This window comes from Astatotilapia calliptera, chromosome 5, assembly GCF_900246225.1.
Source record: "Astatotilapia calliptera chromosome 5, fAstCal1.2, whole genome shotgun sequence".
NCBI classification, from domain to species: domain Eukaryota; kingdom Metazoa; phylum Chordata; class Actinopteri; order Cichliformes; family Cichlidae; genus Astatotilapia; species Astatotilapia calliptera.
In genome coordinates this window covers 26,167,415-26,180,570 of record NC_039306.1, presented here as the reverse complement: position 1 = coordinate 26,180,570, position 13,156 = coordinate 26,167,415, and the positions used below count along the sequence as shown (strand labels likewise).

The 13,156-nt window shown below is 41.7% G+C and overlaps 1 protein-coding gene across 3 annotated transcripts in view; it reads left to right on the top strand.

The window, feature by feature from the left end:
• Window positions 1-13,156, top strand: part of LOC113022750 (paxillin-like) — a 35,920-nt gene continuing 22,764 nt past the window's right edge. The window contains exon 1 of one of the 3 annotated variants that reach the window (XM_026168490.1): window positions 1-1,050. In XM_026168490.1, coding sequence (XP_026024275.1) covers window positions 846-1,050 — 205 coding nt within the window. In that variant the 5' untranslated portion in view covers window positions 1-845. The remainder of the gene's footprint in view (window positions 1,051-13,156) is intronic. The other 2 variants (XM_026168491.1, XM_026168493.1) reach the window with 2 other exon arrangements.

Below are 13,156 nucleotides of genomic sequence, written 5' to 3'. Positions count from 1 at the left end.
AATCCCAGAAGACACAGGCATTTTGACTAACTACTTACAGTAGTGCATATAACATGCAAGCAGACATAATAAAATCATCAATAATAAAATCTACAGTCCTCGTCATTCCAAACTCTTAAAGGAGGAACACTGGCTTGTGGTTGTCGTTTTCCTTCCTCACCTTCACATCTCCTACTTCCTTTGGAGATGAACAACTCTGACAAAACCTCTCCACAAGAAAGAGTACCTGCTGCACACCCAGAGTCCTCAAAACCTGAGCCCACCTTATTATGTTCTACAGGTGGTCTTAAAAAACACGTTTATTGCCTCACCTCATTTAAGTCATTCAGCCATTTAATTATTTTATTTATTTTGACATGTCTGACTCTCTCCCTGTTTTATTTTCCCCAGAGACCTCGGTCAGCTTCCTCTTTCTCTCTCCTTGCATTGTGAGGCTGAGGAGGATCTCTAGCTTGCCCGGTTAGTAATTTTAATTTTATAATTTTTCCCTGTTTTATTGTGAGCTTGCTCTGCTAACTGTAAACACTGCTATCAGCAAGAATGTACGACATTAAAGATTGAATTAACTAACTAAATTTAGCTGACATAAAAAAATACATTAATAACAAAAGAAATGTAAAAAGCTACATTTAAATCTTCTATGAATGTATAAAATCTAATACCTTTATACTACATAAAGTATTGAAACTCTGGAACAATATGACTTATTAGGGTCCCATATAGTTTTACTGTAGCGTCCCTTCAACACCACTCTCCGCCGCTAGATGTCGCTGGTCCCTGCGTGTTGTGGCTTGTAGGCTGGGGGGGTGGGCTGGCTGGATGTGGACTGCTGGGGGCAGCTGGGTATGTGTGTGTCTGTGAGTGTGTTTAAGACGCGTCGACTGGAGCAGGAGCAGCAGCAGCAGGAGGGGGACTTGAAAACTTCCCTGCGTCCAGTAAGAGCGGGGATTTGGCGATTTAGAGGCTTCCAGTCCAGCTGCGATCGTCGGAGAGGAGGACCGATCCGGTTCTCGGCACTGGAACCATTTCCGGCCAACATGGATGATTTAGGTAAGTTCGTTCGCCGCGGAGGCAACATTAAAGCAGAGTGTGTGCTTTTAGCGTAAACACACAATGCTAGCGCTGGAGGGCTGACCAGCCCGACGACGAAGAGGAGGGGGGCTTTTTCCGCAGGTGGTCAGTAGATGTAGTTGGCTTGTTTAAGTCGCAAGTGTTCCCCGTTGCCAGGTGGGCTGAGTTATCCAGGTTCTGCTGCGAGCAAGTGCGGGGTTAAATGTACAAAAGGGCCTCGCGTGCTGCTGGCACGGGGAGGCATCTCGTTACTACGATAATGAATGTAACAGTCGTCTTATTAGCTGGTAACGTGAAGATAGTCCGCTGGACGGTACGTTTGCACTGTCCTCCTCAACAATGGGTGACGGAGTCGTGCAGGACTGCCGGAACTTTTTCATGCGCACACCTGGGATGAATGCGTGAATCAAACCGCGGCCCCTTTGGCTTTTTTTTTTTTTTAACACTGGTACACTGACCTATGCAGCCCCTCCTGCTGGGTGTCAGGATTATATAAGTGCCGCAGCAGGTGGGAGAGAAACAGTCCCATTAGTGCAGACTCTGGTGACACGCGATCATTGACAGAGTAACACAGTTTGTTTGATCAGTTGGATTCAGCTGATTGTTGCCAAGCACGCGCAGACGAATCCAAGAGACCCGTGTTGCTTCTGCCGGTGGGGGTGGGGGGGTCTAGGTTCTCTTGCTTTAGTAGTTTAACATTCTCACTATGAGCCAGTCAATCCTCAACTTACTTTAGATTGACAAGCTTACAACCGTGCATTTACAAAACTGGAAGAAGCAGCAAGAGGCTGGGAAAGTAAGAGGTACATAAAGGAACAGTTTAGGAACATTTTAAGTGGCAGCAGGTCAGATGATTGCTTATAGAAAAACATTTTAGAGAGGTAGAGTTTCTCTGATGGGCCGGGGTTTACAAATCTGGAGGGAATCTGTAGAAATCTCTGTGTGCAAGGGGACAAGGCCAAAAATTGGGAATTCTTCCAGAAATCATTGTCTGTGAACACGGTTTGTCATGCTATCTGCAAATGCAGGTTAAAGATCTATCGTGCAAAGAAGGAGCCAAACGTGAACATGATCCAGAAACGCTGCAGTTTAAAATGGGCTGAGGCAAAGTAGAAAGCTGTTCTGTGGTCACACGATTTGAAGTTTTAAATTGTTTTAGGAAAATATAAGGGAGACCATCCAGCTTCTTACCAACGCTCAGTTCAAAAGCCTGCATCTGTGCGCGTGGAATTGACACTTTGCACATCTGGAAAAGCACCATCCATGCTGAAAGGGATATACAGATTTTAAAGCAACACATGCTCCCATCAAGGTGACGTATTTTTTAGGGAAGGCTTTATGTATTTTAGCAAGACAATGGTGAACAGCATACTGGATCAATTACAACCACATGGCCTGCCTGCAGTCCCGACCTTTCACCAGCTGAAAACATTTGGATACAGGACTGTTGAGCAGCTTATATCAGACAAGAATGGGACAACAATCCTCTCACAAACGTTCAGCAGCTGCTCTCCTCTGTTCCCAGATGTTTACAGATCGTTGTTAAAAAAAGATGGGATGCTAAACGGTGGTAAACATGATCCTGTCCCAGATTTTTTTTTAAATGTGTTGCTGCCATCAATTTCAGAATGACCTTTATTTATTCATTTTTTTTAATGTAAGATTTTCTCAATTTAAACTATATGTTTTCTATGTTCTACAGTGATTAAATTAGAGGCTTATGAGATTTTCAAGTCATTGCATTCTGTTTTTATTTACATTTTACACAGCATCCCAACTTTTTTGGGAACTGCGATTTATCTCCAGGGAGATAAAAGCATCCAGTGTAATTAAATACTAAATAGAAGTAACGAGGCTTGCACATGGCTATCGGATCAGCAGTTTCTTGTTAGTTTTTCCCCGGTGACTGCATGGTTAAGTTTAGCAGGACATCCACGAAATGCATAGGAGTCAGGTTCATTGGTTGCTATAAAAAACACAACCAGTGTGTTTTTGTGAAGTCAAAGATGATGAATGCCTTGCAAAAGCCATCCAAAGGGGATTAGCACCCTCCGAGAGCTGCAGGTGGACTTGCTGGGAAGAATGTTACAGGCACGGCTTCATCTTTCAGGTTCTGCATGTATAAAATATCAAAAAAGGAATGAAACAATGGTGTTCCTTTTTTTTCTGTTTTCACCTGGATGTAACCCTTTCGGGCCAAAACCCAGATCTCTGCTTTATGCGTTGGTAGTGGGAGTGTACCAAGAAGTCACTCTATATCCAGTCAGCGTTTATGGATACATTCTCAGCTTACACGGGCGAAGGGCTTTCCTTAAAGTAGCTATGTAAAAAAATCCAGCCAAGGGTAATTACCATGTCACAGGGCTGTAAATTCTGTCATCATTTTAGCACAGATATGTAAAAACTGTTGCACACATACGTAGCGAAACGTTGACACCAGATCCTCCCCGTGCGATTGATAGATCTCTGTTATCACGCTGGAGCTATGGAGCTACAGCAGGAAACTTTACCTCCACCTGCTTATGAAAATTGGATGCGCTGAAGGTTTAAAATGGCTTTAGAAGCAGTAGGGGATATAAAGAAGCACCACCGGTGGAGTTTGAGTGAGCCAGTCTGTCTAGTACACAACTCAAAGAGGACAACGAAGTCTAGGTGTATTTTTAGCCCGAGGAGAGTCCGTCTTCAAGAGCTGAGCCAGCAGGAGCACCAGGAAACCTTTCACCATCCTGCTCTCATCTCTCTCTGCCCTGTTTTTCTCACTTTCATTCATTTTTTTTCCTGTCAATTAACTGGCTTGTCTTTACTCCTAAGTCATTTTTTCCTGTGATCCACACATGTTCACACCCAGGGCTTTTGTTATATCACTGTGTTCCTTCCGCAGCGTCCGCGAGAGCAGAGCACTGCTGATCTCAGGCTGGATGTCAGGGTGAATCAGGCCCACATGCAGGGTTTGGGCCTCAGCCAAAATTTATCCTCTTTAAAAACGCTGCACTGCCCCACCCTCTCTCTTCCTACTCCCCACCATTCCTGTGGTGAGCCACATGGGAAACTGCAGGCTCCAATCTATTGACAGTTTTAAGCTGGCTGAGTTTGCAAGAGAGGAGGTTATTTGGCTCAAAGCAGATCGCAAAGCTTGATCGCTTGCAATTATCAGCTTTTTTTTGTTCCTCCCCCTCCTTTGTTTTTCTTATGCAAGACGTGTAATTGTGTTATTTGCATCTCCTTTTGTTTGTGCAGTCCTTGTGGTCTAGGTGCTGTGGCATGTTCTGAGGCAAACTTTCATTGACCTCCCCTCCTCAGCTATCAGTGCTGTAGAGCGTTGCTCCGTGCTTCACTGCCCTGGGCCTGCAACAACACGACATGAATGTCAAACAGCCTAAAAAGTTAACTTCCCTTTTACTGACTAATGCGCAGCACCTTTCAGTATTTCCTTTTTATGTCTGCAAATACAGTAACCGCTGCGTTTGTCTCTCACTCAGATTAATACGTTTCGCTGTCACTTTCTCGGCATCACTTCAAGTGGAACGATTCCTCAGAGCACTGGCGGCGCAGCAGCTGCAGTGTTGGAAATGTCACTCACCTAGTGGGCGTGGGCAAAGCAGTTCTTTTACAAGTCCAAATGAGATGTGATGTAGCCTAGATACCCAGCAGAGTCTAAATTTAGGTTGGCTTATTGTTTGTAGACCAAAGGAAACATCAGACGCCGCTCACGTGAACATCTGTCATTTTTTTCCCCGCATGTTCTGTGTTACACTGCGACACAGATGTCATGTGTGCCTGAGCGATACTTTTTTATTCTGTCAGCGGCGCAAAACGAGCTAGAAACTTTCCCCTTCTCTTTTTTGCACTCACTCGTTTCCAGCAATTGTTCTATTTCTAATTCCAGATTTAGCTAGAAGGCCGTTAATGTTGTCTGCCATCAACAAAGCAGTTGAAGGAAATATCACGAAACCTGCCCGGTAGTTTTTTGCATAATCTTGTGCAGTCTGACCTAAGAAATTATTTTGCAATTATACGTCAATAGATGGTGTAAGGGGAAGCAAACGAGATGAATTTGCAAATAGATGGAAGTACATACCTGAATTTCATGCTAACGTAATGACCTGACTTTCCTTTGATGTGTTATTAAGATTCTTTGAACGAATAGTGTGACAGTTACAGCTACATATGTCAACGGGGGATCTTTCTGAGGTGTCGGGAGGCAAATTTTGTGATCTTTGGACTAGCCATGATTTTGGAAAGGACAGCCACCAAGAGAGGAGATGTTTCACTCTGTGACAGACTTCAGGCCAGGGTGAGCCTGATGCTGTCGAAAGCAAGGCAGGAAGTCTACGTTGTGACCGCCAAATTACACTTCCCAAGTGTACCATATTCAGATACAGAATATGTAGATTTACAATTACTTGTAAAAACAAAACAAAAAACAAAACATGGAAACATATTCAATTATTTTATGTAACTAAGTATTCAGTTATTAGGCTTAAAGCAGCGATGTCACACTGATTTTTTTTTGTTGTAGCCGATGTACAGCGCACTTGGAGAGAAGTTTAATCACACATTAATTCCCTGAGATATTTTTTATATTAATATATAAAAAAAAGTTTAGTTATACATCTCACTGTTTCTACATGATGAAGAAATAATACATTTTTATAGTGGATAGTGGCAAAACGGGACCTTTTTTTTCATTTAATGGTTTATTGATTACTTGATGGCTTTGGTGTAGTGAATGGTCATGGAGGAGGTCTTTATCAGTAGGAAAAGCTGTAAAACTTGTGGAAATACAGCTAAAAGCCTCAGATTTATTTCACATTTTCTTTGCGCGTTCTCTTTGTCGGGCTGATTCTGCCCCCTTAGCCTTATGCTTGACATCCCTTAAAGAAAAAGAAGACAGATTATCTTTACTGTTGAAGAAAACCTTCATTATCTTTACAAGGACACAATATATTTATTTCCTATTGGGCAAAGGTGTTGTTGCTCTTCCTTTTTTTTTGCTCATCGATGTTGCATTGCAGCTTAAAAAATAATTTGAAAGTTATTTACCAGGAATTGAGATTTCTGCAGAAGATGACACTAAGTTGCGTTATTTGAAATAGTGAGTTCAGTACTTTTTGAGTTTAAGAGGAAAGTTGCAGTGTAGCTTTGTCTGCTTCTGTTACTGTTTTTGATTATGGTTGCTCATTGCTGTGCTGAGGTGCAGCTCTAAATCAGTACTGAGTACTGTGAAGTGTAAAAATGTGACTAAGCTTGAAAGTTCACATTATTCAAAATCCTCTGGGGGTTTTTTTTTTTCCAGTAGACCACAGAAAAACCCCTGCAACCACTTGTCTGTAGGGACTCTTGCCCACGCTCGATGATAAGTCTCTAGTGACACATGCATGCAAGTCAGACATTCAGTGTGGCAGCTAAAGGCTAGAGAGAATAGCTCACCTCCTCCTCGGTTTGTCCATCTCTTTGACTTTTAAAAATAACGATTCTGCAGGGCTTTGAAACATATGGTGCACTTACACACACACACTCACTTATATGCACTGAAAACAGAACTTATTCACGCTACTGATCACAGAGCGTTGGTGTGGACACACATCTCTGAATAGGAAGCTGACTAAGCAGCAGCAGCCGTCGCGTTATCTCTTATGGTCTCAGCACACGGTAACAGCAGCCTGCCAGACCGATACTCAAGCAGCTACTATAGAAAAAGCCCTCAAGTTAAAAACAAAAAAACATATTTAGAGTCACAAGATACAAGCGAAACCTCTCCATCTTTAGTATTTCTGGAGCTATAGTCTAACCACAAGCCAGACTGTTGTTACCACAATGTGCACTATTTTATTTTTTTTGGTCAGCTGATTTTTCTGCACTTTTTTTATTGGGCAGCTTCACATTCAGCTTGTAGCCATGATTCTATACTGTTGACTGACATCCTGGTGGGTTGTAGTTTTGGTCATTCTAAATGATGAAGCTGCCACATCTTGTTCCATATTGACTCTCCGAATGACTTCCTTGCTCGAGTTCTTGTCTTTGTTGCTTTTTTTCTGATGTTTCCATTATTTGTGTATACACTAGAAGCCATTGTCAGCCTTCCTCATCCCTGCTAAGCTCTGATGAGTTATGCTCCCTGCTGACTTTGCTGCAAGACTCTCATCCCTGCCAGTCCATCAGTGACTGACAGCTCAGTTGATGCGATGCTGCGGCTCCTTTGATGCGAGCCGGGGAACAGCTGGTGTAACAGTTTTGCATAGACGATGGTAATTGTGAAATTTTGTTTGGTCGCGGTAAGAGGAAGCACCATGTTTTTGTAACTATACTGGCGTTAAAAAAGTGGCCCAGTGCTTCCATTTAAAGCCTCTCCAGCTCCCGTGAATATCACATGGCCTTTCAGATGCTTTTAAGCCTCTCCCCTAATTGCTTCCTAAATGTCATTTTTCATAGAGGTGGCACGTTGATGTGGCTGCAGGCTGAGATAAGACATCACTGCGTTATTAGGAAATGTGTTTGTGCCTAGCAGGTTTCCTCTGCCCTTGGCACAGGTTTAAATAGTCATTAACGCGCTGCCGGTGCTGCCCTACTTTGGGGTATAGAGCTACCACAATGAAAGCTTTTGATGAAATTGGGAAGTTGGGAGAGTGGAGGAAAAATGAGTGTGTGCAAAAGTGTTTGTGTGCGCGAGCGTCTCAGCTGGACTGAGCATTAGCTCTGTTTACAATCAACATCTGGCTTGGTTAAAAGGGTCAGTGCGGACACTCCGATCAGCTCCCATTAATGTTAATGGCAACACTCATGTGAGGATTAGTGCTCCTCAGGTTTATACGGGTGTAGTATTAACATGAGAATACACAATTATAAGTGGCTTCTGGCACTTGGATGGAGTTGATTGTTTTCCAGTGAAATGATCTGGCCCACTTTGCAGACCTCGCTAACCCTCCTCTTCATCCCCTTTCCTTCTGTCCTTGTCTTGCCGGAGGGGACAAAGAGCTGCTTTTTTTTCTGGTGCTATGACCTACTTCAGCCCAGGAAAAGACAAACCCGAACGAGCTGATTAATAAAAGGAGAAAATTGCCCATCTTTTTTTATTTTATTTTGCATAGCAAGCTTTGCAAAGTAACATAAAAACTGAGAATCATTTTCAGCTTGAGATTGTAGTTTATTAAGAAATCTCCTCTTATCTACTTACATGCTTTCTCTGGAGATTTCTCAATTTCTATGATATGATATTATGCATGATGCATGAAGATTAAAGTACGTCAGTTCTTAAGCCAGATTTGTATTAATTCTACCCTGTAACGATTATCTGCAGTTTTATTCGCTTCATTTGAACTATAACAAAGAAAATAGCTGGTATTTGTGTTTTATAGTTACTGTTGTATCAGAAACCGAAGCCATATAACTCACTGGTCTATACTGTAGTTTGTATTTTTACATTTATCTAAAGAAGGAACAGTTACGGTAAATCTTAACAGTAAAGTGCAGTTTTGCACGCACACATGTATTGTATATATAGAATTGGGTCAGGGATAATGCACAAAATCTACAGACAGTGTGGCACTTCTGCTTCTCTCTAGATCGGTAACCTGTAGTTTGCCCTCAATTACTCCCTAAATCAGTAGATTCAGCGGCTGACAGCAAACACTAGCATTCTCTGTTTGGTGGTAGGGCTGAAAAAGGTTTGGGTTAATGGGGAAACGTCATCACAGCAGAGACTTCTTTGTAGTCCAGTGCAGACTTCCTGTTATAATTATAAAACCTCAGCATGGCTTTATGCAGATATTCAGGAAGCGCTTCTTTTGCTCGTGGCTCTGCAGTGTATTTTTGCTCTTACTTTCAGTGGAGAGTCATCCATTCAGTATAACAGTGAAAATGATCGTCTCTTTTAGTAGACGACCCCACCCTGCTCTCCCGCATGGTACTGCTGAAGTAATTTCAAGCGGCTTTCACTTCATTCACATGCACACAGTCTCTCAAAACAACCAGACTGGGCATCGGTTAAACCCCAAACTGCCTCAGCCTTTCTTTAAAAACCTTTGAGTTAACGGGGGTTTTGAGTGAGAATAGGATGGAAGTGAGAAAAAGCAAGAGGGGTTTTTTATTATGATTTTAGTTTTAGTTTATGCTATTTGTATATGTACAGCACTTTGTGAACCCTGGTTTAAATAAAGGTCGTATAGTATGGTAAGAGGACATGTTGTATCTTTTCCCTGGTTTTGTTTCAATTGCAGATACTCTCCTCGTTAGTCCCATGTATATTATTTGAACATTAAAATTGCTGCTTTCATTACCTTCCTCTTCCCTTTAAATGTAATAATTCCATTTAGTTGATAACAGGAGAGCAAGAGAGCAACAAAAACAGCAGAAGCCAAGTAAACCAAGCAGCAGCCGACATGTAAATAAGCGGCAGAGAGAAGAAGAAGCGGAACTATTAATAACAACAAATGTCTGTGTGATATTAATAATAACGATCGTACTGAAATGTGAATTGTGACTTTTTTTTAAAAGCATCTCAGCGATCTCTGTCACGTTCCCACCGTGCAGAGTGAAAAGAAAATATAAAAAATAATAACTAATAGTTAAGATCCAAAGTCTGATGTCCACTTTTTTGCTGCTTTCACTGTGACTGTTGTGAGGCAAGAGGACAAATGTGTAATCGTGTAAAAGCAAAGCTGAAATAATATCACTAATGGACTTGCTTTCTTGGATGAAAAGCTCCCAGAGATCTTACCAAGGAGCCACCTGGATATAAATGCTATAAATATGTTATAAAAGTTAAGATATGGCACAGTTTTTGTGTCGGTTGGGTTTTATTGGATGAACTTGCAGTGGCGGAGGCGTCGGGACGCTGGTTTGACACTTTGAAGTGGTACTTCCTCCGTGGAACTTGACAGAGATGAGGTGTCGTAGTAGTTCAGCAGTTAGCATGATGTGGTTCAACCTTTCTCAGAACAAACGTGTGATCAGTGTTAGAAGTGTTTTTTTTGTTTTTTTGTTTTTTTTTTAAATCAAATAGCTGACCTAACTTTTCCTCTCGCCTCAAGTCACAGTAGACTAATCGCCTCTTTCTCAGACAAAGGAGTATGCATGTAACACAGAAAGAGAATCATTATGAGCTTTGAAGTTTATTTGGTGAATAGTTATCAATTTGATACCCAGCAGGATCAAAGTTTGCATTTATTTTTATTAGTAACTGGTGGAGTGAGTTTAATATTGGCTCTTCTATTAGCTTTTTTTTTTTTTTTTCTTTTTTGGTCATTAAATCCTGGGAAATATTACCTCCTCCTGTGTTAAATGCTTTAATTTGCTCAGCAAACATTCAGTGTCTTTGAAGCTCTGCTGTTAGTTGCTGGGGAGGTTTGTGTATAGTGGGTTTGTCATAGTGTTTTGCAGAAAATTAGCTGCCCGCTGGGGCAGAAAATTGTGAAATGAGAGCAGAGAGATTGAACCAAAACAGTGAAGTTATGCCCTGGGGTTCTGCTTTTTATGAAATTTCCACCATGCAAATTGCAAGTTGCAACATGAGATCATCCTGTCTGGTGGTAATTTTGGCACTTATGACTGTTAAAAAGAGGCCAAAACCTCCCACAAGGCTTTATAGAGCTGAAGGAACCGGAAGAGTCTTAGTCATTTTGTCCATTGTTAAAATAAACAAAGTGATAGCCTTGCAGGATTAGACTTAAAGGCACTAAAAAGGTTGATTCTTTTTAAAAAGAAATCTAAAGATAAACTGTAAAAGATGTCTGTTTACTTGTTTTTGCATTTGTCATTTAGATGTAGAAAGAAAATACTGGGCACAAGGCAGAAACACAGCTAGAACTACATCTAATGATAAATTCCTTAGTCATTAGATTATTTAATGTTATTGCTATGTTAATATTAAAATACTTGATGTTGATCTTCTCCTGCTTTGTGTTATGTTTTGTGTGTGCTCGCTTTGCATGCATCGATGTACTCTCTCACACTGGGGTGCATGTTGCTGTGTAAGCAGCTGCATTCTGTCTGCATAAAATAGCATCTGTAGCACTTAATTGATCTTAGAGTTACTGTGTAGTAAAATATGAAACTGCATTGATTCTAATGGTCTGCAGGAGGTGACAGGTGAGTTTGCCAAAAGAAAATGACTTGCATGTGAGAATGAGAAAATTACAGTACTGTTAATTGTTATATGACCTCATTAAAACACTTTCTTAATAAGTTTGTGGTCTCAGTCGCTTGTTTGAAGTCTAATTTGCCGCTACAATATATTCCGCTGATACCACCAGTAAAAGTAAAGTAGATAATAAAAGGTATTCTTCAGGGCTGTGGTGGCCTTTGCTTTCACAGTCAAATTCAGCTCTCACTCAGCACACCTGATGATGATGATGATGATGATCTGTCAAGATTGGTGACCTATCCAGGGTGTACCCTTCCTGCAGCAGCTAGGACATTGTAAGGTTTGGTTTTGGTGGTCATACACTCTGTGGTCATTAACAAGAAAGTTTTATTTTGAGCGTTACTCTGAGAACATTCAGATCAAAGAAATGACATCATATTTCTTTTTCTATAGAGTACAAGTGCATACATGTTAGAGCAGATGTACAAGTGCAGAACTTGCTGGGTGGTCTGTAACGCATGACTATTGCTTTGACCATCGTGGTCATCCATCATCTGCTTCGTGTCTCCTCTCCCACAGGTCAGGGTGAGCAGGAAAGTATTTATAGCGTGCCTAGATGCCTCAGTGTGTCTCTCCGGTATGTGTAGTCAGCCATGCTGAAAGGCACCTGCGTTCAGTGTCGCCGTCCACTGTTGCACCCGTGTGTGCGTTAGTCTCCTGCGTGATTCAATTTTGTGCTCACGTAGCCGTCGAAGCGCTCCAAATGAACGCAGGCACAGGCTTTCTGCTATCTAACACGAGCCCGGAGGGCTGTACGGCGCATGTTTTTTCTTCCTCTTCTGGTACAAGCAAAGAGAAGGATTCATCATTTCATGTGATGGTGTGTCAGGTTGTGTCACATTGAAAGGCTAGTCCTGTCTGAACGGCACATGAAAGGCTTCGTGTCACCACATGAGTCTCAGAACAGCAGAATACTAAGATTGTTCCACACATTTTATTGCATTTTGAAGCTTTGCTGTTTTTTTTCCTCCCTCAAAGCGGATCTTAATCCAAAAGTCTGACTTTTTACCTTTTCTTTCTTGCCTTCAGTCCCTACTTTTCTGTCCTATCGCACTGTCTCGTTAAGCTGGCATGCACCTCGCATTTTTCTCCGCCTCTCCTTCTTTTTCTCTCACATGGAAGACGAGCTGTGGCACGCAAGAAATTTGTATCAGCCGGCATGCACCTTGCACAATGACAGATGCACAGTAAAGAAATGAAAAGAATGAGGATAGAAAGATGTAGAAAGGGCAGAGAACATGGGTAAACTCGCTGCACAGCCAGGATCTTGCCGCTTAAATTTTCCTTGTAGTTTCACTTTGGTGTCAGCTCATATCTCAGTAAATGTCTTGGCATTTATGAACCTAGCAGATAAAGACTTTTCTGTATACCAGCCCTGAGAAGGGAAGGGGGGGAAAAAAGCTTGAGCTTGGCACTTGCACGTAGCTCAACATCATCCCCTGCAGGCTGATAAATGTACTGCGCTGTTGCGTTGAAATGAACTGCTACCAGCTGGGTTAAATAAACAGGAGTAGATGTGTTGAATAGTGAACAGCATTGATTCATTCCAAGCAGCGGTCAGCACTTATAGAAGCTCATGCAGTCAGTGCAGGGTCAAACAGACAGGACATCCTGTCAGGGATAATGGAGACTTGCCTTTGTTGACATTCAGGAGCACGAGTCTTCCTGTTTGTCTAATTGGATTCTGTTCATATTTTATGTGTTTTATGTTGAGTTTGACTGTGAAAAGTAGTGACTTAAGTGCTGTCGACATAGTTGAGTCTTGAAATTGTTTCCTTCTCAAACCCTCCCTAACCTCTCCCTTCATTCCTCATTTTCCTGTCTTTTTCATCTCTTCTTCTTTCCACTCAAGTTTTCCTAGTCCCCCTTTTATCTTTCTCTTTCTCTTTCCTATAATGAGCCCCATGTGAAACTGTCTTCGTGTAATTAAAATGCACACCATTC